This window comes from Python bivittatus, unplaced genomic scaffold, assembly GCF_059951505.1.
Source record: "Python bivittatus isolate LINGU-HERP-01145 unplaced genomic scaffold, Pbiv_v1 ctg000520_np1212, whole genome shotgun sequence".
NCBI classification, from domain to species: domain Eukaryota; kingdom Metazoa; phylum Chordata; class Lepidosauria; order Squamata; family Pythonidae; genus Python; species Python bivittatus.
Window position 1 is genome coordinate 859887 of NW_028277080.1, and position 27602 is coordinate 887488.

Below are 27602 nucleotides of genomic sequence, written 5' to 3' on the forward strand. Positions count from 1 at the left end.
TTTTCAGAAATGTCCTTGCAACGAGGGGTTCAGGCTAAGCAGTGATGGACGCTCTTGCAAAGACATCAATGAATGTAAAGAGTTGCCAAATGATAAATGTAGCCAGACCTGTGTCAATACAGGTGGCAGCTACCGCTGCACGTGCCACCCTGGGTATTTGTTGGAACCTGATGGTCACACATGCAAAGTAGTTGGTAAGACTCCTCATGTTTACCAATTGGCCTTCCTATTGATTATCTGTATGACTCAAAATTAGTGAACACATAAACCTTTTCTGAAGTCAGATGTAACATAGAAAGCTTTGCCTTCTGGTTAAGAAGCCCTAGAAATCAGTTCTTTTGGCTTCGCAGCTAAAAATCTCCTGACTTCCTAGATCAGGGTTTCCCAAACTGAGGGGTCCCTCCCTTGAGGAGGTACAGACAGAGTCCAGGGGAGGTAAGAAGAAACGTTTAGTTGTACATTGTTACAGTAAATCCCCCTTTCCCGAAGTTTCATTGTATTGTTTTCATTGTTCCTTTGTGTTCATTTTGGTGTTTGGATTTTTAGGGGAGGTGTGTACAATTAGATTACACTAAAGGGGAGATGTGATGGCAAAAGTTTAGAAACCCCTGCCCTAAATGGTGATCTCATATAGATCTACTAAAAGCAATCTTTCCTGCTAGGACTGCAGCTACAAGTACAGGAAGAAAAATGTAATCTAACACAATAATGTACTCATAATGAAATATAAATGCTCCAGGTAGGGTGCATAGTTGTTCAGTGTTTTCATTCTGCAGTGATCCTGTTTGAATTTCTAAATTTCAGCCAGTTTAATGCATATGCATATTAACAGATGTGCAAAATATTCTGAGTTTGAAATGTTCAAAACAGGCATGGGTTCTGAGCTAGGGACAAAAAAGTGTCTTCAGTTTTATGCCATTTCATATTCTGCCCTAGGAAAATATAGAAACTCAGATCACATCGCCATGCCTTATATTTAATCCTTGGTCCACAAATGATATAACCTGCAGTAAAATCAGCAAAAGCAACAGTTTTTCTAAAACTCAGTTCTTATAACAAAAAATGGAAGTTAATGGCCATTCTGCAGCCAGCAGCCTGTTGGCCCTAGGAATTAAAAACAAAAAATAATACCACCTTTAGGAATTTCTCTGTAGGGCTGGATAGCAGGTAACATTCAGTATGGATGACTTTGGTGGCTCTAGGGGGAAAAACCTAAGGGAGCAAAGAACTGAGCTTTCATAGTTCCCTATAGCAGAATATTACATTTACTTAAACAGAAGACAAGCCTGAATTTAAGAGAAGGTCTCCATAAAAGAAAAAGTAGACAGAAAACAGGCAAAAATCATGGGGGTTGCCCAGCTTCCCCGTGTTTTCATTTTAGGATTGCCACTTCAGGCTAATCTTCAAAGGCATCCATCAGTCTGAAGTCATTTGTACTCTAGACCATTGTTTGATTAATAGCTTCTGTTCTTTACAGCGAACACAAGACAACCCACACTCTTGGTATATAATGAAATGTTTTGAATTTTGTCTCAAGTGTTTTTGGAATCTTTCTGTTTTGTGTGTATATTTATTTGTTATGTCTAAATTTGAGCACAGTGCTAAATAACAGGAGATGAAGAATAGGGTGGAAAGAATGAACGCCATCACTCTTGGAATGGCAACTTGTTGAAGCACCTTCCTATCTCTTCTCCCTCAATTCACATAGCCGTGAGGTTGCAATATACACATATTTCGCATGGAAAGGTAACTATTTTTGTCTTTGCCATAGGCTCCGAGCCAGCACTGCTAGTTGCAGTTCAGTTTGACTTGCTTCTATATGGATTAAAGACCATGAAAGAGGATCTTATCTTCAGAGTTGATCAGGACATCATTATCTTTTCCATTGACTATGATTTTGTAACACAGAACATTTTTTGGATGGATCTTAACGCAGAAAGTATTAAGTGGGTTAATATGAAAACCAAGGAAAAGGGAACTTTAATAAAAGGTTGGTCTTAATATATTTTCAGACGTTTGTACATTTAAAAAAAATCAGTGGCTTGGGACAAAACTAACTTTAATTGTAACTTGGGTGAGTTAAAATATTGGCAGAACTCATATTTGACTGTTGAATCTGACTCAAACTCTCGCATGGTCATGAAACCTCATAGGTTCACTTGATACAAGGTGTACATTCAAACCCATCTGTATTTAAAAGGTGGCCAGAGCTCTGAGAATAAACCAAGGAAAAATTGAGCGCTCACATTTCCAAACTGATAACTTTTAACAGTATAATAAACTAACTTTGAGAAATAGCAATGTGCCTCATGTAGGTTCACAGATCTAATCCTACCTGCAGGTTCTAGCTGACAGATTGAAGGAAAGATTCCATCAAGCTCCTCAGAGAAGAAAACATACAAGTTGACAAAGTCTCACACCACAGATGAGGTTTTCCTACCCTAGTAAATTCCCTCGTGAATGACAAAGGAAGATTGAGTATATGTCATCTGATGACAACTGCTCAGAAGGCCAAGAATCCCTTGCTGTAGGGTTGATGATGGTTGAAATCTGCAACTTCCAGTCTATAAATGTAAAGGCAATCTGACTGCCTCCTCCAGTGTACACTAATATAGAGGGACAATAATAAAAGAGTTGGCCCCTAAAATGCACCCTTTTATGGTAATTGGTCAAGGATGAGTATTTTTGAGGATTGTCTGAGAGGAAGATGGATTTCAAGCACTGTGAAAAATGAACAATCTACCCTGAGCTGAGTATTAACTGTTTAGCATTAAACCAGAGGCATTCAACATGAAAGCTTCTGAACAGCTCTGTCTTTTCTCTTGTATGGCTATTTAAAGAAAGAACTTGTAATGAAGTTCTGCTTTATAGTTACTTACTAATAGTAGATGTTGACTGATATATCCTGCCCAATATTTTTGTAAATCCTAGCAATAGACTATTGATCACCAAAGGTTGGTAGATAAAAGCAAAAATAAATTTGGTTATCATGAAAGCTGGAATGCAACATAGCTGAATATGAAAAAATACTTCATTTTCTGGCCTTGTGGCCTAGCTTTTTTGACAGGCTGGAAACCTGAGTAGGTTCACTTCTGTTATTTCAAAAATCTGATTTCAGGGATCAAATCTGACAGTATAGCAGTGGACTGGTTAGGAAGGAATCTTTACTGGACTGATGGTAGAGCAGGACAGATCTTGGCTACGTGGTTAAATAGTACTTGGAAGGGAAATCCTGTCTACACCATGGTTCTTGATGATCTGGAGCAACCACGGTCACTAGCTCTCCACCCACTGGATGGGTAAGCCTTTTGTATTTTGCTTGTGCAAAGCCTGGCCTTGTTGGATTGGTTTAAAAGAACTAGAAATATATCTCAGAAATGAAGTGGATAGATGACTCCATCCACAATTAGCAACTATTGTGAAGTCACTAATGTTGTCGTCTTAGGGAAGATATTTGAGAGGGTGGCTGTTGTACAATAGTAGATACTCTTGAAGGAAACATTGTCTGGGCTCATGCTAATGGGAGGTCAGGTCTGTCTGATTGTGGGATTGAATCATAATTGATAAGGCAGGGGAAGAAATTAGGAGTACAGACTTATTGATTCTGCTTGATTGTTCACAGCTTTTGATATTGCTGATCATGGGATTTCCCTGGCCTGGCTAGGCACAATTGTTCTGCTGCCTGTCCATAAGGCTGTGCACCATAAAAGCACTGGATGGGCATACCTTGGCAGTTCCCTTAAAGGGTTATTCAGTGTCTGTAATAGTTTCATCGTTAGGCTGATGATGCCCAGCTTAAATTACCTTGTCATCAGAGTCAGGTGAAGCTGTGCAGGCCCTGTTCCATGTCTGAGTAGGATGGGATAGGTGAGGAATACTAAGCTGAGGTTGAATCCTGAAGGATTGTTTTGTGGACAAGACGGAGTTGCACTCTCCTGAAGGAGCTGACGTATGACTTGAGCTTTCACTGTGAAGGAGTGCCTTTTCCAACTCCACCTAATTTGCCAGCTATGGCAGGACAGAGATACCCTAACCACAGGAATCCATTCACTCGTAACCTCAAGACAGGCTATTGCAAAGCTCTTCATACAAGGCTACTCTGAAGTTCGCCAGAAGTTGAATTAGTGCAAGATACTCTTACAGATTGGAAGAGGCTGTCTCACAGAATTAGCAAACATTACATATCTATTTTGAAAGCACACACTGGCTGCCAGTTTGCTACCAGGCAGAGTTCCTCAAACTTGTGCTATAAAGCACTGTGTGCCTTAAACCAGCACACCTGATAGAGGGCCTACTCCCATAAGTTCCTATTTATCAACTAAAGCTAGAAAGGATGCCTTTTTCAGGATGCTTCATTGGCTGAATATTTGCTAGGTCAGAAGCGGGTATTTTCAGCACAAGTGCTGGGTTGCAGAATTCCCTCCCTTTTCACATGAGGGTTGCAGTAAGCCTTTTAAACCTCCAAGCCAGTTTAAAACATATCCATTCATCCAGGCTTTTGCTTAAACTGGCATGGCTCTGCCAGTCTGGTCCGGTATTGTTTCAGGTTTTAAAGTTGTTTAAATTTAAAAAAAAAATTAATATGTTTCTTGGAGTTTTTATTGAATCATTATTTTTGTTTAAATGGTTCCTTGCTGTTCTCCTTTACTGATGAGAGAGCTAAATTAGAGCCTTTAATAGCATGTTGCACCACTTGAATTTTATATTTTGGTTTCACTTTTGTAAGTGACCCTGGTTATTCTTACCTGCTGAAATAAATACACACAGAAACACGCATAGACACACACAGTGCATCATTCATACGCATTAGATCTGGCCCCTACCTTGGGAATGGCATGGATTTTCAAAATGAAGACTTGACCCAGATTATCAGAAATAAATGGTAAATAACATCTTATTAATTTAGTTTGGCTGTAATACTGTATAAATGCAAATAGATTGGCCCACATGGTCTGAAGGCTACTTTCCTCAACTTTGACCTCATATGTATTAAACTTTAATACAGTATCCCCCCACCCAACCTCCATGCTTAATGGGGGCTAAAGTACATGATGACATAATTGTGCCGAAACGAAGTGTTTGTAGATCTGATGCATGACTGGATAGAAAGACAGTGGTGATCTGACTTCAAATTCCAAAGAGTAGGATTCAAATGAAGAGACATTAGCAACAATGACCTGACATTAAAGTTCTCCTAGATTAAAATCATCTGAAAGAGGAGTGGGATACTTTGTCTGGTACCCTAAAGGAGATGTGCAATGAAAGCCAACTAACATGGCAGTGTGATAACCCTTCTAGAAAGCACTGTAAGCTGTAGTGATTGAATTCCATTCTATAAAAGTATATAACATTATCTTCCCTTTCCCAGATTTATGTATTGGTGTGAAATAGGCATTGAATCCAAAATAGAGAAAGCAGGGATGGATGGAAGTAATAGAAAAGTGCTAATTGATGATGGACTTGGTTGGCCCACCAGCATAGCCATTGACTTCTTGAGCTGGAGAATTTTCTGGTCTGATGACAAGTTTCACTGCATTGGCTCAGCCTTTTTGGATGGTAATGATATGAAGGTATTGTGCACTGTACATAAACTTGTCTAAGCTGGAAGCAGGCAAGAGTTTATTCAAGTTATTTGTTCCTAAGGGAAAGAGTCATTTCTCATAATGTGATAATCTTGCTCTGCTGTGGGTAGCATTCTGTATTCTTACAGAATTCTGTATCTGACCAGAGCTGAAATAAATGTGGGTAGCAGTGCCTGTCAAACTTCCAAATCTTTTTGCTTAGCTGAAATAAAATCTCAGTCCCTGAGTTGTGATACACCTCTTGACAACAGCATTTTTCTCTCAGGTTTTTCAGCTGAGTGAGATTCACAGTCCCTTCTCAGTGAGTATCTTTGAAGACTCCATCTATTGGTCTGACATGCAAACAAGGATAGTACAGAAGATAGACAAAAGGACAGCCAAAAATAGAACCGTTCTCCTCAAGAGCCATGGACAACCTTATGGGCTAAAGGTATTATTTAAAGAATACACATTAGGGAAAGGTTGATCACTGGAACAAGTACCTATTTTTATTTTATTTTGCCAAGGAGATTCTGTAGTTTGGAAAGAATAAATGAAAACAAGTTTATCTGGCCTGGGTCTTCATTTCTTAGCATCTATTTGAGCCAAGCCCCGTATTTTGCCAGACTAAGGCTGCTGCAAAACTGATCAGTATTGTACTGATAACAGAATTTTGACTAAGAATAAGGTATATACAGGCAATAGCATGGTTTGTTGCCCTAACTGAAAGTTAGAAGAAAACTACATCTAAACCATACTTTAAGGAAGAAGGCCTTCTTCATTCCAGTAAAAGTCCCTGATTTAGGCATTTCTTGCTAAGTTAGTTGCCCTTAAAATCCTTGAAATAATTTCAAACTTAGGAGTATTTGCAAGAGGCCTGGCTTATTAAAATAAGGTTTATCCAGTAGTAGATAGGATCAGTGCAAGGTATGTTAATATTACTAGGTCTTTCATCTGGATCATGTAAATATTTAGTTATCTGTTAGGAAGGCCAACTTGAACTGCACTCCATTCATCCAAGACCATATTCTTTGCTTGGAGCTTGAAGCTGTTCAAGTAAACTCAGGCGCAATCCAGGAAAGCAGGAAAATAACATGATTGAATCTGCTGTTACACCTGTATTTGCTCTCCTTTCTTTTCATCCCTTTGCCCAGGAATACCTTTAGCTGTTTTCTCACTCTGTAGTTCTAAGCCTTTTCAGACCCTTTAGACGAGTGTTTTTCAAACTTGGCAACTTTAAGATGTGTGGACTTCAGCTCCCAGAATTCCCCAGCCAGCCTGCTGGCTGGGGAATTCTGGGAGTTGAAGTCCACACATCTTAAAGTTGCCAGGTTTGCAAAACACTGCTTTTGACAATCAAGGATACTCCTTAGTTGAGAATGTTCCTATCATTCATAGACATATCAGAAGCCTACAACCATGTTGCTATAATCCTGTCATACAAGAAATTCATACAATTCAATTATCAGGGCAATTATTTCAATTTAAAGCCTTTCCCATCACTCAAACCTCAGCTTAAATATTTTTAAAAATCATGAGAACCTGGTAACTCACTTCGACCTCCAGCAGTTGAATATTTACTCATATCTAGACAAAGCTCTTCAAACCTCTGAGATTCATTTTTTTCAGGCTACCATCCCTAAGATCCTATTTCTCATAGCCTTCATCTTGGCAAAATGAATCTCTGAAATCTTTTCAGCTTCCAAGAAATATACATTTTTCATAAATCTTAATCATTTTGAAACAGGATCCTTCCTTTATTTCTAAAATCAATAGGCCCTTTCACAGGTCTCTTGCTTTTTCTCTTTTCCTCCCTCCCTTCTTTCCATCCCATCCCTTGGAGAGGTAGAGCATAAACTGGGCATCCATAGAAATTAAACAATTATATAACACATACGATGTTCTTAAATCTCACTGAATCTCTGATTCAGAAGGCGTCTGGTAGCAACTTTTCTGATTAATGAAGACATTTTTGTGAGCTACAGTTCACTTTATCATATACAATTCCATCCGGCTGAACCTGTTGCTTCTTGTTGTAGACATTGTAGGACGAGAGCCATATTACTCTATGCTGGCCAAAAATCAGGAGGAGTCTGGTAGCACCTTTTCCAACTAACACACTTCATTAAAAGGCATAAACTTTTAATAATGTGCAGCTCACCAAAGCTTATGTTTAACACATTTTAACACATTTAATAAAACATGTTAATCAGAAGAGGTGATTAACCCTTCCTGATTTTTTTGCCACCATAGACAGCTCCTCCTACAATAAAACTCTGATTCTGTGATGGAATGGAATTATGAAGGCCAGACTCAGGGAGAAAAACATTTTCTTTCATCTCCTGAGGCGAGAGGGAGAGATAAGAGGATGAGACTGGCACCTCCCTGAGGAATTCACAGTGTTGTGGTTGGCATTACTTGGGAAATGGGGTTTCAGTCTGGGAAGATTGATGTCAGGCCTAGCCCAAGGAACTCCAAGAGACCATGTAAATTCAGTCTGGCAATGTTTATTAGCTACAACCTCTAGCAAGAATCTTCCCAGACTGAAACCCCAGCTCCCAAGTAATGCCAGCCACAACACTGTGAATTCCTCAGGGAGGTGCCAGTCTCATCCTCTTATCTTTCCCTCGTGCCTCAAGAGATGAAAGAAAATGTTTTTCTCCCTGAGTCTGGCCTTCATAATTCCATTCCATCACAGATTCTTTCTTTTAACTCTACTTCCCTGGAAGAAAAATGTGCAGCACCACAGGTTTAGAGCCTGTATTTATATGGTCTCTGATAGTAAAAACTCTGTTGTATCATTCCCATTCTACTAGGGCTGCATCCACATTAGCATTCTCTGCTAATGCGTCCTTGCTGGATATTTGCAGAGCTGCAATGTTGCCTAACCTATCCACATTCCTCAAATATTGCAGATATGATCTTCATCCACCAGTAGAAGCAACCTTTGGATATCAAGTTTTGCAATAGGTCTTTTCTGCTTTACAACTTCAATAGGTTGCTCATACTCTATAGGAAATATTCTGTACATATCTCATACTTCAATAAATCCAAACAGGGAACAGAACATTGATTAACTTTAATCAATGCAAAGTTAGTGCAAAGGGGACAGCTAAGGCCTCTTACTTTATTTCATTCCAACCATTTTATTTCAGAGATTTTAGCCTATCTCCTCTATGGATAGAACAGGTTTATTTCTTTTACTCAAGCTACCTTCATAGGGGTAAATGAAAAATGTTGGTTATTATTGAACATTAAGAAGACAAAGGTAATGTCAACCAGTATGCTTAGTGATCTTATACCTGATGGCAAAGAAGTAAAGGTGATACATGACTTTGTTTTCTTGGACTTGTGAAGATAGATTAATCCTAGGGAAAAAACCAATGGCAAACTCATATAAAATCATGAAGAATAATGATATTTGAATGACATTGATAATAAAGATCAAAAGAGTTAAAGCAGTGGTCTTTCCAGTGGTGATGTATGGCTCTGAAAGCTGAATGAAGAGAAAGAGAAAGAAGATGGTCACCTTCCAGTTATAGATTTGGAGACAGTTCTAACAATATGATGAACTGAAAGAAAACCCAGTCAGTCAGTCCTGCATAAAGTAGATCAACTGCTTCTTTGAAACTCTCAGACTTTTACCATGTGATGCAAGTGGATGATGGATGAAAATACAGGAATGTCCTTAAAAGAACTACAAGTTTTTACTAGAGACAAATAGAGATGATGAGCATTCGCCCCGGCAAGATTGGAGCCTTCTTGATGGCACCTAGCTAACGTTGAGCTTGGCTGTGGTTAAGACCTGAAGGGAGGAGCTGAGCAGTTAATATGACAGTAAACTTTAGCCATTGTGTTACTTCTTGCAGAGTAAGAAAGCTTAATCAATTCTTGGATGTAACCTTTGTGCTGATCTTAGGTTGGTCCTTAAGTTTGTCAACCGGCATATGAAAAGTAAACTTATGAGAACTCCCCTTCCATAGGAATTAACATGTGAAGTAGAGCAAAACTCTAGATAAGACCAACCCTCTTCCTAGTTTTATTGTTGTTGTTGTTGTTGTTCAGTCGTTAAGTCGTGTCCGACTCTTCGTGACCCCATGAACCATATTGCGCCAGGCCTTCCTGTCCTTCACTGCCTCCCTGAGTTTGCTCAGTTTCATGCTCATTGCTTCAGTGATGCTATCTAACCATCTCATCCTCTGCCGTCCTCTTCTCCTTTTGCCTTCAATCTTTCCCAGCATCAGGGTCTTTTCCAAAGACTCCTCTCTTCGCATTAGATGACCAAAGTATCTGACTAGTTTTATCAACCTAGTGCAAATTGGCCTAGCTTTACAGGTCCCATTGATATGATATGCACAGTGTGTATTCCTTTTAATACTTTTTGAAGAGGAACATATAAAATGCATAATAGAGATGCCCTGAAACTCCTAGTGTAACATTCTCACACTCTTGAAATTTGGTTTTCAGGTGATACATGAAGTTCTGCAGCCAGCAGCCCCTAATCCATGTGTAGGAAATGGCTGTTCGTATTTGTGCCTCTTAAGCCCCAACAGAAGAGGAAGCTGCTTTTGCCCACTTGAACTTGTGCTTTCAAGTGATGGAAAGACCTGCATTCCATTAAAGGAGTCAGCATTCATGTTACTGACTGCACAGACAGCTGTTACACAGGTATTGTTTTCAACTGGATAATAAACAGAACAGCCGCAACCCAGTTGTCCAAATGAAATGTTCTCATAGCTTCTAACTGGGTGGCACAACAAAGGGGTTTCCACATGAATTTTCCTTAGTAATAAGTAAAAGCTGTTGACTACATTTTAATTTGTCCAGAGCTCTCCTGAAATATATTTTTTTTACATTTCTCAAAAGGAGTGAGTTAGTCGATTAGTCATTTTTTTTTTTACATGTTATTGAAATTCTGTTGGAAAGTGATAGTTTAGCCCCAGTAATCAAATGTTACAGAGATAAATGGAAACTGTTACACAGCGTTTTCATTTAGCATCATAAATGGTAGCAAAAGCTGTATCAGCTTCAACGGTCTTAGGCTTGTGCTATGATAGAATTGTCTTAGGGTCGATTGCTTAATGATATGGCCACTTGTAAGCTGAAGTTATAATAAATGTTGTTTCTATTGAACTCTAGGTCTACCTGAAAAAACTGCGTTCCACAGCTGGGCAGGTGCCTCTTCCTGAGCACAACACTCTCCCCTTGATCAATGTTACTCATCTGACAGCTGTAGACTACTCCATACGCAGCGCTGCATTATACTTCTCAGAGTTTGATGATGGCTTCATAAAAGTCCTGGCTATTAAGGATTCTGGAAGAGCTTCTTTGAAGAAGATTCTGCCAGTTGAGGGTACTGTGATATCACTTGCACTTGATTGGTTGAGTGCCAACATCTATTGGATTGACAATAAACATCCATCTGTCCAAGTGGCAGCATCAGAAGGCAAATATACACATGTGGTAATTAGTGATGGTCTTTACCACCCAACCACCGTGGTATTGCATCCCCCAGCTGCATCTATGTGCATTGTGGATTTAGCTGGTGAACATGGCACACCTGATCCCAGGATAGAATGTGCTTCTATGGATGGGAGTAGGCGGAGGATACTCTGGAAGAGATCCCAGGTTCCTGTTGGTTTAACAATAGTGGATGCTGGCACCCGGCTCTATTGGGCTGACCAAGGTTAGCAGTTTAACATGTGTTGATCAAATTCTTTGGGTTCAGCTTACCTTTCCTAGCATATGAAAGAGTTGGCCATGTTCCTAGTCTAGCATATGTTCTTTTTCTATAGTAATTGTATTAAGAATTATAATTACAACAGTAAAAACTAATACAAACTGAAAAAAACTAAAACAATAAAAAAAAGTAGAAGGTACAGAAAAGAAAAAATAGAAAAATAGAAATGAAAGAAAAAATAAGAATATAGTAAAGAAAAAGAAAAGAAATATATAAAGAAGTGACTTCCCATCTTCATCGCAAGTATAAACAATTTTTACTCTTAAAATTCAGCAAATGATCTCTTCTTCCCATCTCTTAGCTATAAACAAATCCATAAAATTTTGTCATTTCATTCCTATGTCAGCAAATTCAGTCCCGATGTCATTTCTATTTTAGCCTTGATCAAATAAACCAACTATATATTCCTTTTTTTTTTTTTACTTCTAACAATCTTGATCTTTAGTCCCTTCAAATAATGTTGTAGAACTTGATTTCTTTTCATTTTTTCTTTGTCCCGTCTCACAAAATTCTTCAAAACTTTACAGGCCTCTTTTATAAATCCAATATTGGATAATTATCCAGGTCACTCTCTTGGTTTGTCATTTGTATATCCCTTTTAATTATTAAGACATCAGCCGGTTTCTTTTCTATGTCCAGTGTAGTATCTTTTTCCATGTTGTTCTTGTAGCCTGTCATTTTTAAATCCACTTTCAACTCAGTCTCAATTTTGTCAGGTAGAACTTGTTTCTCTTCCATAACATGTTTTAGACACAATCTATTTATAGAAATGGATGCTATTAAAATTAACTTCTGGATCCATTGTTCAAAAATATTCTTCAGTATGTCCAATGTTAAAATATTTTGCTTCATTCTGTAATTGTAAATCAAATTTAAGCATTCTTCTTTAATTGTAGTTTAGTTCCTTCTAGTTGCCTCTGGTATCCAACCTTCAAAGTCCCATCCTTTTTTTTTTTAAAAGAATTCAAAATAAAAGCATTGTTTCACAGGACTTTATTAATTCCAAATCTTATTTCAAATTTATCTGGACCCTTAGTCCATTTGTAACTTTCTAAAATCAAAATTTTAATGACTCTTTCGCTGTTTATTCCAAAAAATTTTTTAAACAAGTTCTTAAACTTGTAATTAAAACATATTTTGCTAAGGATTGAAGGAAATTTACTCACTGCTGTAAAACTTGTTGATCAAAAAGTTCCTAAATGCTGAAAAGCAGTTAACAAGCAATTTCTGAAAGTGATTAGAAATGAAGTATGCAAACTTAGTGTCCTTTCAAAGGCGCTGACTGCAGTTTGAGCAAAATATCTATTCCCTCATCTCCCAGAGCTCTAAACCCATTGGAGATCATTGTCTTGCAGTCTCCTCATGAGGAGCAGCTGTCTGGAGCACTTGTGGGTGATCTCAAGTCCTCTTGTCTGGAGAGAAATTATTGAAGGGACACTCTACTTGCCAACTCTTCATTCTGCTGCAGTCATCAGCTCCACTTTTTGTGGAGTCATCTTCAGTTCGCCATTTCTTCCCAGGAAATCTCTAGACTAGCACATGTTCTGATTGAACTACTATTACATTTCTGCTTCACATTAGGATTTTTGAATCAATGCAAATTAGAACAAATGTATTTTAAATAATTTCCTTTTGTTAGTCATCTGCTAAGATTCATCAAATTTGCCAGGAATAGGAGGGAAGCAGAATTTAGGCCTCTTTCCAAATTCAGGCACCTAAGTTTTCCCATTCATCTTGTTGCCTAAAAGGAAAATCAAGTTTTGCAACTGTATTGTGGATCTTACACTGCAGCTCTCTTTGCTTTTACAGAACTTGTGAGAGCTACTAATAACCCAGCCAGCTTGTACCTATATAGCTCTTATTCTTTATTTGCTATAAAGCATTCCAATTTAACTTTGCTTTCCCATCTACTTTGTTTTCTTATAAACCAATAATCTAGCTTGCTTTTAGATACTATCAGTTTACTTTACATGGAAGTTCAAAATCTATCCCATCTATCCCGTTCTCATGCTTGAAAAATCTGTGGGCATATCTATACTTACTGTTTAAACTGCTCCTCACTTGTGCTTGCACTGGCTTGACTCTAAACTGGATTAAGAAAAACTTGTCCAGACTGAGACGATAGATTACAAGCTATTCAGTTCAGATTATAAGCTATGACAACCTCCCATTGGACATTTCCCTTGCTCCTATACCCACCCTGGTTCTGCTATTCCCAAAAAGCAATTGCCAAGTGGTCAGATCTTCCTGGATATGTATACTTTTATGTGTCCATGTATAGGTAGATATATGTGTATTGTGTGTATGTAAACAGACATGGACACATACATAAATACAAAAAGTTAAGCTCCTTTTTTAACCTGAATTCATTTACATTCCAACTAATTACTCTAGGAGCCATGCCTCCATATTGTTATAATATTTCTCAAGGTCATCTTCTAAAAACAATACAGGCACTTTGTGTTGTAATCAGCTTAATAAACAACAGGTATTCTAATGTTTCTATACCTTCTTTTATCAGCACTGCAGAAATAGCATAGTGATTAAGACCTTTGCTTAATATAAAGAAGGTTGCCAGTTCAAAACCCAACAGAAAATTATGATTTTTTAAACTTTTTTTTTAAATTATGATTTTTCTTTTCATGAGTAGCTACTTTGCCCCCTGCTTTTGTTTTATTAAGTTCCCAATGGGATATCTAGGAACTGGAGGGAGGGGGGAACCCTTCTACAAAAATTCTAATATGTGCCCCATCAGAACATGATCCAACCACAACAAAAAAACAGCAATTAAAGTTACATAAATAGAATAAGATCAATATGTAGTATAGTTACAATCACAATGAAAATAAAACTATACAATTATAAAATCCTAAATCTACTAGCCATCTAACTTATTAATAAGATTTATAGTCAGATAGCCATATCTGCCTGAATAGGTTTTGAAATCCTTCTTAAATGCATCCGAAAATATGTGCAGCCACAGTAGGTAGGAAGAGAACTCCATAACTGAAATGCATGCAAATGAGAAGCAGCACACATAAAGGGAATGGAAATAAGTCCCTGTCCTGCTGATTGTGTTGTATAAATAGGATCATACCACAACAGGAGCTGGGACAGGTAGTGAGGAAAGGCAAACCCCAGGGCCTTAAATGCTAGCGCCAAAAACTTGTGATGGCTGATAAAATGGTAAGTCCCTAGATTTATTTTTGAAAAACCTGGAACTTGTTTTAAAATTCTATTAGGTTTTGAACTGGCAACCTTCTCTGTGCTAAGCAAAAATATTAGCCACTAGGTTTTTTCAGCAACACTGAAAAAAGGCAGTATAAAACCATTGTAACCATTGGCTCAGTTGAAGGGGTGGTCCTTCCTCTGCAAAGTAGCCAATGAACTACTGAGATTAGCCTACAACCAACTGAAGTGCTGTAGTCCAAAAAGACAAGAGCACTCTACGGAAGAGGGGAAAGTATACTTTGGAATTGGGGAACACAGAAATGTACCCTGAGCTTGCTTTGAAGGTGAGTGTGGGATTAATAGAGGGTGATGCCATCCATTTCTGCCCTCCCCAAACAATAGTCTGCCCATTCTGGCAAATGAGCAACCAGACAGTGTGGCAATTTAACCTATTATACAACTTGCCATTGCAATAGTTAAGCCACTATAATTACTGTTGTAGGTTAATCTCCAGAACTTTAGACCCATCATATTCTGAACTTGGATTGACTTCAGAATAAAACATTAAAGAAGTATTTTGCTAATACTCATAAGCACGGTGGAGTAAACACCAAATGCCCTTTGTGTTAATCTAGGTACTGGTGCTTAGCAGTGATAGACATATAAAATCAGTAATGAAATGAAAAACTGTCTAATTAAATTGCCTTTCCCCCTCTAATTTTACTCCTGGTTTACACAACAACTTATACCCTGACAGATCATACAAAGTTGAGAGAAGACCTACAAGAAATTGGCCAGGAAGAATTTCCCTGAGGATCTGTGAGACCCCAATATTCTCTGTAGTTGTACCCATGTTCTGAGACATCTTGTCTCCCGAGCCTCTTCACGTTTTGCAGATTGCTTAAGAGTGGGCTATTCCATCAAATGGTCAAGGATTAATGATGTGCAGGCTGCTTATTAGATAGAAAGTTGTTGTTTGCTCCTGTTTTTACTGTTTGTATTTTTTCCATTTTATGAACCTCCTAGAGTCCCAATGAAATGGACAATATGTAAAACCATGTAATAGAGACATGCCACATGGGATGAATCTCACCAATATTTTTACTCTTAGTGCTAAGAAACAATAGGGTTTCTTTTTTCCTGTAGCAAAAGGTACCGTGGAAAGCATTTGTCTAGATGGTTCCCAGTACAGACTTGTTCAGAGAGGACTGCATGGCCTTATGCTCTTCACAGTTGGGGATGGAATGATATTCTGGACAACAGCAGCACACAACCGTAAGCAGGCTTGAGCTACACAACTCTTATGGGATATTCTGAAGGAAAAGGGAAGCTCTGTGTCACAGATCATAATATATTAAATGGTGTGTCACTTGTGTCATCTACCCTGACTCTGAACAGTGACATACCATACAATTAAGGGAACCAGATGTCAAGTTTTTAAGTCAATACTTGCACTACAAATATTTTGTAAGTTCAGATTCAGAACCTGCCTTCAACCTGTATTAATACATTATTGGCAAGAGTTCATGCCGTGCTTAGTCTAATTATTAGACTATTATATTTTATTGTATATTGTGTTCCAGCTGAATCAGTAATTAACAGGTTCTAGTCACTGGCAAAATTGAGAATTCTAGTGTTATGTAGTATCTTGTAAATTAGTGGTGATTTCCTGTGTAGTAGTAAAAGATTTTCTCCAAGTCTGCTTAACTTTATTCCTAACAGGTGCAACAAAGGTGTGGCATAGTCAGCTGGAAGTGGCAGAAAACTGGTGGTTTCAAATAAATCAGAAACTTGTGGATATAAAGACCTACAGCAAACTAAACCAACAAGGTAAAGTTCATTATAGCTGTGAGGGGTCATAGGGGGATGCCTGGACTATACTGAACAATAACATGATTCATTGGTACCCTTTTGGTATAACACATAGTACAAGCTTTAAGCATGCCAAAAGTGGGATGTTCTCTAAGCATCTATCCTGGACAAGGACATGTCAGCCACTGTTTTTATTGAGAACGTCTCTTCCCCTCTAAGCACAGGCTAAGTGAGACCTTCTGGAAAAATGGTGAGTGCCTATCTTATATTGACTTATTCTAGTTGTTGAAATTGGTGAGATGGTGCCAGAAATACAGCATCCCAGCCAGGTTGACAAGTAGATGCTTCCTTAATCCATCATATTATGCATGGGAGATAGAACTGAAGCAATTAATTTTTGTCTTCTGGTTTCTAGGTAGAAATGGTTGTTCAGAAAAGAATGGGGGATGTAGTCAGATCTGTTTACCAATTCCGCAAGGACGAAGCTGCCGGTGCACCACTGGGTATATTTTAGAACGTGATACTGTGTGTATCAAAGCCATAAAATGCTCAGAGCCATTTCAAGCCTGCTTGGATAACAGCTACTGTATTGTAGAAGGACAAGTCTGTGATGGTAGCATTGATTGTATTGATGGATCTGATGAGTTGAATTGTAAGTACTGAAATCTTGCATTTAAATAATCAGAGAAATGAATGCTTGGGAAACAGACCATTAAAACCTGAAGGATAGGTAGCTGTTGTTAAAATGGCTTTTTAAAAGAGTTGAGATCAACTGTTTACTTAACACAAAGGCTTTCCCTTTTTATAAACTTCTGAATTTGGATATGCTGCTTGTGTTTACTGAAATAAGGTGCTTTCCTAGTATAAAGCAAATGCTACACTCAGCTCTAGATGTAAAATTTAAGCAACTTTATGCTTATCAACATTAACATTTTAGAAATCAGAGTTCATAACTCCTTTTCTTCTTTATCTTTAAAGGTTTAAGTTACCTAAAGCATCCAAGTGTTAATATTTTCTAATCAACACTGTATAAATACAACTGTACCCAAACAATATAATGTACTACTTGTGTTTTATAATGATATAATGAAACAATATTTTTTTTAAAAAAAGTAAAAGCAAGAGAAGGATATTCATGCTAGACATGTGCACTTACTACAAGATTTGCTTGGGAAATTAATGGATATTTCCAAAAATAGCCTGCTTCAAATAGCTGTAGTTTCTAGGTAGCTGTGGTTATTCAGAAAATAATAGGGGATTTGCACATCGGATTTTTGAATCGCCTATCAAACTTCCCAGTTCAAGTTGCTTTATTTTGTTTTGCTATCAGATGGCTGAAACAGCATGTTTGTTCAGTCGTTAAGTCGTGTCCAACTCTTTGTGACCCCATGAACCATATTGCGCCAGGCCTTCCTGTCCTTCCCTGCCTCCCTGAGTTTGCTCAGTTTCATGCTCATTGCTTCAGTGATGCTATCTAACCATCTCATCCTCTGCCGTCCTCTTCTCCTTTTGCCTTCAATCTTTCCCAGCATCAGAGTCTTTTCCAAAGACTCCTCTCTTCGCATTAGGTGACCAAAGTATCTGAGCTTGAGCTTCATTATCAGTCCTTCCAATGAACAATCAGGGTTGATTTCCTTTAAGATTGACTGGTTTGACCTCCTAGCAGTCCAGGGGACTCTTAAGAGTCTTCTCCAGCACCACAGTTCAAAGGCATCAATTCTTCGGCGCTCAGCCTTCTTTATGGTCCAGCTCTCACAGCCATACATTACAACTGGAAAAACCATAGCTTTGACTATGCGGATCTTTGTTGGCAAGGTGACGCCTCTGCTTTTTAACATGCTATCTAGGTTTGCCATAGCTTTCCTCCCAAGGAGCAAGCGTCTTTTAATTTCATGGCTGCAGTCTCCGTCTGCGGTGATCTTGGAGCCCAAATAAATGAAGTCTGTTACTGCTTCCATTTCTACTCCTTCTATTTGCCAGGAATTGATGGGTCTAGATGCTATGATCTTAGTTTTTTTAATGTTGAATTTCAAGCCAGCTTTCGCACTCTCCTCTTTCACCCTCATCAAGAGGCTCTTTAGTTCTTCTTCACTTTCTGCCATTAGGGTGGTATCGTCTGCATATCTTAGGTTATTGATGATTCTCCCTGCAATCTTAATTCCGGCTTGTGATTCTTCCAGCCTGGCATTTCTCATGATGTTCTCTGCGTATAGGTTAAATAAGCAGGGTGACAGTATACAGCCTTGTCGTACTCCTTTCCCTATTTTGAACCAATCGGTTGTTCCGTGACTGGTTCTAACTGTTGCTTCCTGGCCCGCATACAGATTTCTCAGGAGACAGGTAAGATGGTCTGGTACCCCCATCTCTTTAAGAATTTGCCACAGTTTGTTGTGATCCACACAATCAAAGGCTTTTGCATAGTCAATGAAGCAGAAGTAGATGTTTTTCTGGAACTCTCGTGCTTTCTCCATGATCCAGCAAATGTTGGCAATTTGATCTCTAGTTCCTCTGCCTCTTCGAAACCCAGCGTGTACATCCGGTAGTTCTCGGTTCATGTACTGCTGAAGCCTAGCTTGTAGGATTTTGAGCATAACCTTGCTAGCATGTGAAATGAGTGCAATTGTGCGATAGTTTGAGCATTCTTTGGCATTGCCCTTCTTTGGAATTGGAACATAAACTGACCTTTTCCAATCCCGTGGCCACTGTTGCGTTTTCCAAACTTGCTGGCATATTGAGTGCAGCACTTTAACACCATCATCTTTTAGTATTTTAAATAACTCAGCTGGAATACTGTCATCTCCACTAGCTTTGTTGTTAGCAATGCTTCCTGGAATACTGTCATCTCCACTAGCTTTGTTGTTAGCAATGCTTCCTAAGGCCCACTTGACTTCACTCTCTAGGATGTCTGGCTCAAGGTCAGTGACCACACCAGCATGGACATCAGGGACATTAAGATCTTTCTTGTATAGTTCTTCTGTGTATTCTTGCCACCTCTTCTTAATCTCTTCTGCTTCTGTTAGGTCCCTGCCTTTTTTGTCCTTTATCATGCCCATCTTTGCACTAAACGTTCCTTTGATATCTCCAATTTTCTTGAAGAGATCTCTAGACTTCCCCATTCTATTGTTTTCCTCAATTTCTTTGCATTGTTCATTTAAGAAGGCCTTCTTATCTCTCCTTGCTATTCTCTGGAAATCTGCATTCAGTTGCTTATATCTTTCCCTTTCACCCTTGCTTTTCACATTCCTTCTTTCCACAGCTATTTGTAATGCCTCATCAGACAGCCATTTTGCTTTCTTGCATTTCTTTTTCCTTGGGTTGGTTTTAGTTGCTGCCTCCTGTACAATGTTACAGACCTCCGTCCATAGTTCTTCAGGCACTCTGTCTACCAAATCTAATCCTCTAAATCTATTCATCACCTTCACTGTATACTCAAGGAATATGATCTAAGTCATACCTGAGTGGTCTAGTGGTTTTCCCTACATTCTTCAATTTAAGCCTAAATTTTGTAGTAAGAAGCTCATGATCTGAGCCACAGTCAGCTCCTGGTCTTGTTTTTGCTGTCTGTATAGAGCTGCTCCATCTTTGGCTGCAAAGTATGTAATCAATCTGGTTTCGGTATTGACCATCTGGTGATGTCCATGTGTAGAGTCGTCTCTTGTGTTGGAAAAGAATGTTTGCTATGACTAGCTTGTTCTCTTGACAGAATTCTATTAGCCTTTGCCCTGCTTCATTTTGTGCTCCAAGGCCAAACTTGCCTGTTATTCCGATTACTCCTTGACTTCCTACTTTAGCATTCCAATCCCCTATGATGAAAAGGACATCTTTTTTTGGTGCTAGTTCTAGAAGGTGTTGTAGGTCTTCATAGAACCAGTCAACTTCAGCTTCTTTGGCATCAGTGGTTGGGGCATAGACTTGGATTACTGTGATGTTGAATGGTTTGCCTTGGATACGCACTGAGATCATTCTGTCGTTTTTGAGGTTGTACCCCATTACTGCCTTTCCCACTCTCTTATTGACTATGAGTGGAACTCCATTTCTTCTAAGGGTTTCTTGGCCACAGTAGTAGATATAATGGTCACCTGAATTAAATTCACCCATTCCCGTCCATTTCAATTCGCTGATTCCCAAGATGTCGACGTTCAATCTTGTCATCTCATGTTTGACCACATCCAGCTTGCCTTGGTTCATAGATCTTACATTCCAGGTACCTATACAATATTGTTCTTTACAGCATCGGACCTTCTTTTCGCTTCCAGATACATCCACAGCTGAACGTCCTTTCGGCTTTGGCCCAGCCGCTTCACTCTTTCTGGAGCTACTTGGAATTGCCCTCCACACTTCCCCAGTAGCATATTGGACACCTTCTGACCTGAGGGGCTCATCTTCTTTTAGCCTTCTGACACTGTCCATGGGGTTTTCTTGGCAAGGATACTGGAGTGGGTTGCCATTTCCTTCTCCAGTGGACCACATTTTGTCAGAACTCTCTGTCATGACCTGTCCGTCTTGGGTGGCCCTGCACGGTATAGCTCATGGCTTCACTGAGTTATGCAAGCCCCTTTGCCACAACAAGGCAGTGATCCATGAAGGGGAAACAGCATGTTAGTCAAATCTAAAATACTATGACTTGTTTAAATTACTTAGTCATTTCTTCCTGGAAACTGTAGCCACGTAAACAAGGGATTAACATCTCCAGGATTCAGCGCCATATTTAAAAGCGCAGTTCCCAGCATTCTTTCAGAAAGCAGTAGAGTGGTGCAGATGTAATATGAATAAAAGGAAATGCCTGCATTCATGAATTGTAGTGAAACATGATCACAACTGAACTGGGGGTCAGACTGCCGGGTTAGCTGAAATGCAAGCATTGCCTGTTTTTAAAATTTATCTGTGCACTACATCATCTTTAGCAGATGAGGAAAATGTAATGGCTTAGCCTTTATTTCAATTTAGATGCCACCTGACTCCAAACTGACTTTAGGCAGCTCATAATATAATAACAAAAACACAATGCAGAACAAAACAAGATGGGATTTGGTAGTTCAAAACAAAAACATAGACAAAATCACATCCAACAAGGGGTTCCATCCACCTTAACCAAATGCCTGGGAGAACAACGAGGTCTTCAGGACCTTATGAATACCATCACGGTGGAATCCAACAGATTTCAGGCGGGATCTTGTTCCAGAGGGTGGGCACCATGAAGAAGGCACATTTCCTGGGTCCCAGTAGGTGGCACTGTTTAATTGAAAGAACCTGGAGCATGCCAGCTTAGGTGGCATGTACCATCTGGGCAGAAACCATGGAAGATAGGTGGTCCTTCAACTAACCTGTCCCTGTCCCAATGCCCTATGTGTAGCCTTTGAGTATACACTATAGGTTTTGAAAAAAATTAGGCTTGCTTGCAGTTACTCTTTCTGTTAAGAACCTCTGGCCAGCTGCAAAATACTCAGCCTTGACCCTGCTATATTCAGAAATGATATATGTAAATGATGTTCTCTACTTACAGGCAACTATATTGTCAAGAAACCCCAGTCCATCACTCCATCTTGGACAACACTGCTGCAAACAAAACCATTTCATGAAAAGAAAACCCCAGCACCCATAAAAATCACCACTAAGAAACTTGCCACCAAAAAGGTGCATATACAACCGCAAGAGACAAAATACAAGAGTACTACTGTTATTGTATATACAAGTACAACTTCTACCACTACACAGATCCTTCCTTCAAGAAGAGGACAGAAACCTATGCTATCTGCAGCGGGGAAATGGCAAAAGCCTTCTCTAATGCATGGGGTCAAGCAAAGTGGCTTAGGGTCACAAGCCTGCAACAGTGAGACTTGTAACATGAGAGGAGACTGTACTGTGGAAAACCATAGAATAAAGTGCAATTGCATGTTGGGATATAGTGGTGACTACTGTGAAGAAGAGGAACCAAGGTCTACAGCTGGTTCCATTGTTTTGAGTATCATTGCTGTCTTACTACTGACTCTGGGAGCAGCAGGGATCTTTATATACTTTAGGAAACAAAAATCACGCCAAAGGTAAGCTTGATTATTCTCTCTCCACCCTTCAAAGTAACCGATATTCAATGGTGAAAACAGGTGAATGCAATGGACTTCTTTGCTACCTAATCCATAATGAAATTAGTATCCTCTTTTCTGTACTTCCCCTTTGAAGGACTAAAATGTTGGAATTAACAACCATTGGTGTGGGACACTAGAGTGTAATTCTACTATCTGTAACTTTCTCACTCTATTTTTATAATCCTGTACATGCTTACTGCATTTATACTGCATCTTTTCTGCAAGGAATTTGGGATGGGTGGCATTTAAAATAAATTGTATTACCTTGCTCTATTAGTCAAGTATATCCTGCCTGATAGATTCTTCACATCTGCTCCTATTTACATTTTTTAGTTTTACTTCACTAGATCTTTATCTAATGCTTGCTGTAGGACTGCATTTGCTGCTGAAAGATATGAAACTATAAACTTGGAGGTAGACCACCCAGTTGGCTGAAGGTTATCTAAACAGTATGAAGGCTAAATAGACATGAAGTCTTCTGTTGAAAGCCCTGAATGCTATTTAATTCAAAACTCAGTTCTATCCAGTCAGTATACTTGCTGAATTCTATTTTCAGGTGACTGTTGACCTTTGGCAACAAAAAATTAGCTTCATGTTGAGTGTGATTCATGCTCTAGGTCCCTTCTTGAAACAATGTCATCTGAGGAGACTTAAGTTGCAAGGCTTTTCTGTTGTGGTGCCTACCCTGTGGAATTATCTTCCCCCTGAGATTCAGCTGGCCCCAACCTTGTTAGACTTAAGGAAGACTTTGAAGACCTGACTGTCCCCTTGGGGCATTGGCCAAAGATGTTAGATAAGCTTGTCCTGGGAGGTGTAGTATATCTTGGTATGCCTCAATTGTGTGTTTTGCTGTTGTTGATCTTTGTTTTTGTTATTGGGGACATTGTAGTTCTGTTTTTATTGCTGTACGCCACCTGGAGTCACAATTTTGTGAGTTGGGTAGCCGAATGAACGAATGAACGAATGAATGAATGGAATATTGACCTATATGCAGGACTATTAAGTTGTCTTGACCAACAACTGTGGTCTTAATGAGGCAACATGATATTGGAAAGGAAATGTGGTAATGTAAATGATACTAATGTAAAATTACAACTCTAAAAAAAAGAAAAGAAAAAAAGAACTGCCTGGCATTTAAACTGTTGCTCACATTAAAATTCTGGCCATCTTTCTCAAAGGACATCAAGTACAGGGTCAGATAAAACACTGGCCATCTACCAGAAGGATGATGAATCAGAAGGAAACAACTTTGTTGAAGATGAAACCTGTATCAATGTAGCTTATGACCCAGACCAGGTAACAACTTCTAGTAAGATTTTTGTGTTGCACTTCAGTTCCAAGCACTTACACTTGGTAGATTTCTCTATAATCTTGAATGAACTATATAGCCCCTTCATACTAGGATATTTAAACTCTGTGCAGTTGTTCTGAGATGTGAACTTCTCAGAATTACAACATCTCTTTGCCTGGAGAAACTGACTTTGAGACTGATTAAAGGACAATTTGTCTCCTAAAATAGCTGCATCTTATTTTACAAAGTTGATAGTATTTCTCCATAGATTGTACTTGGTTTCAGAACTTAAGTGAGCTTGCAAACATCTAACCAGGCTGCAGGATCTCTGAAAATGAAAAGAAAATCTAAACATGCAAGGAATGATAACATAAAATCTTAAATCCTGATTTTGTTGTTTTCAACAGGAAATGTCAGCTCCTCTGAAGACAAGGACAGGCACAGATTTGTAAGAAAAAATAAACTCTGTTAACTATAAATCTCATGCTGTCTTCTTCAGATGGAAGAAAGGATGATTACATAGAACTACATAATGCGGATTTCTCATTAATGTCAAATTCAATGTATTAACACTCAGCCTGTTTGTTTTCATTTTAAGTAGCATTTTTGAAGCCAGCTGAAAGTAGCAAACATGGAGAAATCCTGCTGTGGTACTAGCTAATGGGATTATGATAGTGTGAGTTAGATTCTGGATTTACAGTGGTGTGGAGACCCAATGAAATGAACTGCAGTCACTTCTAGACGCCAAACAGCATTCGTGGATCCAGGAGTTATGCAATTGACAGCTATATGGTACCATACCTATAGTCATATACCAGTTTTGCAAAGGAAAGATGATATATGATGTGTAAGAAAAACCAAATGCACAGTAAAAGCTGTGTCTCAAACTACTTCACAATCCTCCAAGAATTCAGCCATTGAGTACTATGGCTTGCATCTGAGCCTCACTAAACTTTACTAATCCCTCTGTCGCAGGCTTTTATGAATTCACGAGTTCAGATGAAAGGCACAGTGCAAAACATCTCTCGTGGTTTTTCCCCCCCTTCATTAAAATACCAAAGAGCATTTACTTTCATAGTTTGCAATTGTATTTCTTGGCAAGAGTTATATTTACACCGAAGTCACTACTTTCCATTCTCTATTTGGCTAATAACTTCTTGTGCTTTGGGGGGACAAATGCTTTGAAAAATGACTCTCTCCCTCTACTGAATAGTATGCAGCATAGGTGTTTTCCGCCTGTATGGGTATGGATTTTGTCCTGTTGGCTTTATTATGCTGTGTTTCTAACTAATCTACCTTTCTCTATTTAGAAATAAGAAGGCTAAATATAGTGGCCAGCATATTGTCTCCCTGTGTGTATGTGTGTGTAAAGCTGACAGCAACACTTTTTGGCTGGTAGAACATGGTCTTCCTTTCTCATTTCTGGCTCCCTAGAGCCTTCTGCACGGGGTAGTGTTATCTCATGATGGTCCTCAATTCTTTGGTGGGTTTTCCAGTTCTTCCACTAATGAATGCTTCATGCTTCTTGCTCCCAGACCCTTCCTTGAAATAGCAGCTTTTCATCAGAGGAATACTGCCCAGGCCAGCTCAGGATCACCAGGCAGCATTGCTCTTTACTAAAGCCAATAACAATCTTCAACAGCCAAGACCGTTTAGATCAGTGTTTCTCAACCTTGGCAGCTCTAAGAATTCTGAACGTTGAAGTCCACCATCTGAAAGTTGCCAAGGTTGAGAAACACTGGTTTAGATCCATCGTGGATTACCAGCCATCACACCACATCCCAGTTCTCTTTCCCAAGTGGCTTTCTACTTTCTTTTGCCACCTCAACAGCCACCCTTCTGATTTTTTAATGGGAAAAACCTTCCTGTGAGAAAGTCCTTTCTCCTGCTTTCAGGTTCTACTCATCAGGTAAACTAAACAAAGTGATATTTAGGTCCTTCTGTGAATGTATGGTAGGCTCTCATGGAGGCTGTCATATCCTCCTTACCCCGCTCCCCCAAAGGTTCACATTTTCACAAAGCTTATAATGTGAGTAGATATTGCTTCATTGCAGAACGGGATTTTTCTCTCCAGTTTTATTATCTGTCTGTAGCAGCATCAAACTACATAATTGATAGAAACTATGAAGCATTGCTGGAGTAGGAGAAAAAGCCATATGGAGCACAAAAGCATGTAGTGGTTTCAAGTCTACTTTGGGTGAGCATACCAGAAGCAAGCTCTTCACACTGTGTTGAACACAGCAAAGCAGCAGGAATGTCATGCTCAGAGAATGTGTGTTAAGAGCTTTCCTATGAAATTGGCTTTGACTGTGAAAGTTCACAACTATGTATTAGAAGAACTTACACTTTCCAATTAAAGATTCTTTATTGGAAGAAGGAATAAAACATTATCTGGCCTGCCTTTTCTTTTGTGTGCAAGATGTTTTCAAAAGGTGAAGGCAGCTCCAAAGTTTATTTCCACCCTTATTGACTTATAACTGCTGGCATGGGGCCACCAGGCTTGCTTATGTTGGGACAGAGGTAGCTGTGCCAGAAGAATATGGCAGGAACTGTTTATATTAACAATCTCATCATTCTTAAATAGCCATAGAAATATGCGAGAATGATTAGAGAGTGTTTTCACGATCACTGTGCTGAGAAAGATCCCGTGTTCCTCAAGCATGTTTTGTTAGTTTGCTGGGTATTAGATTACACTACGTTGGGTATTACAATTTTAGTACATTTCCCATGCTAATATTGTCGATTGATTGATTGATTGCCTTGCTAACAAGCTCTCAACTTGGGCTTGAATGAATAGCTTAGAATTAATGTTATTATTTTATACTGAGATAGTTTGAAGTCCGTTTATGTAAAAGTAATTCAAACACACATAAGCTTGTCTGTGTTTTGCTATCAGAATTTGGACAAGCAAGAGCTGTTTTAACACTTCTCCCTTCATCATAGTCCACTGCCCACCTTGCTCACTAGTGCTGCACTAGGACAGAAACGCAAATGTTGGTTCAGGCAAAGACAGTAAACTGAAAGAGGATTACAGTGGTACCTCGAGTTACGAACGCCCCTCCTTACGAATTTTTTGAGATACGACCAGCTCCCGCCCCAAAAATTTACCTTGACTTGCGAACTCCGCTTCGAGTTACGAACCGGATCCGCAGTCATTTTCCCTGCTGCCACGCGGTTGCGGCTTCCTGTGGGCGAGATCGCGGTAGCAAGGAGACGTTCGGTGAGGCTTGTGGTGTGTTTTGTGGCGTTTGGAAGGTGTTTGGTGTGCTTGTCAGCATGGCTCCAAAGAAAATGCAGAGCAGGCTTGGCAAGAATAAGGCTTTGAAGAAAAAAGTGACGATCGAACTTAAGAAGGACATCATAGAAAAGCATGATCGTGGTATTCGTGTGACTGATCTGGCCTTGGAGTACAAGGTGGCGAAGTCGACCATCTCGAGTATTTTCATGTTTTTGTGGTTTAAAAATAAAATGCATATGTTTCAGAACTGTTTAACCATATGTATTTACATTGAACCTTATGGGGGAAATTTGCCTCGTGGTGCGACCAAATTCAGAGGGTGGATTAGCCGTATTTACATTGAACCTTATGGGGAAATTTGCCTCGTGGTGTGACCAAATTTGTAGGGTGGAACGGATTAACCGTATTTACATTGAACCTTATGGGAAAATTTACCTCGAGTTGTGACCAACTCGAGTTGCAACCAGAGTCATGGAACGGATTAAGTTCATAACTAGAGGTACCACTGTAGTCCTCTCCTTATCCACCTACACCCCTAGCAGAAATGCAGGTTGGGTGTAGCATATTTAATCTTGAGAAGAGAGGGCTATCCTCAGATATTTGAAGGACTCCCACATAAGTGACTGCTTTCACTTGTTCTGTAAGAGAGGGTTTAAACCCGTATTTCTCAATCTCAACATTACGTTATGTAGAGTTCAACTCCTAG

At 39.2% G+C, this 27602-nt stretch overlaps 1 protein-coding gene across 1 annotated transcript in view; it reads left to right on the forward strand.

Moving 5' to 3' along the window:
* The window catches only part of LOC112542750 (low-density lipoprotein receptor-related protein 2-like), a 58487-nt gene extending 32075 nt beyond the window's left edge, over positions 1-26412 (forward strand). Inside the window, exons 21-33 of the mRNA XM_088147461.1 lie at positions 8-194; positions 1772-1990; positions 3119-3299; positions 5369-5570; positions 5848-6012; positions 10029-10229; positions 10701-11247; positions 15619-15747; positions 16195-16302; positions 16700-16936; positions 21788-22325; positions 23546-23663; positions 24066-26412. Of these exons, the coding sequence (XP_088003587.1) occupies positions 8-194; positions 1772-1990; positions 3119-3299; positions 5369-5570; positions 5848-6012; positions 10029-10229; positions 10701-11247; positions 15619-15747; positions 16195-16302; positions 16700-16936; positions 21788-22325; positions 23546-23663; positions 24066-24110 (2877 nt within the window). The 3' untranslated portion in view covers positions 24111-26412. The remainder of the gene's footprint in view (positions 1-7; positions 195-1771; positions 1991-3118; positions 3300-5368; positions 5571-5847; positions 6013-10028; positions 10230-10700; positions 11248-15618; positions 15748-16194; positions 16303-16699; positions 16937-21787; positions 22326-23545; positions 23664-24065) is intronic.
* The last annotated feature ends 1190 nt before the right edge of the window (positions 26413-27602 follow it).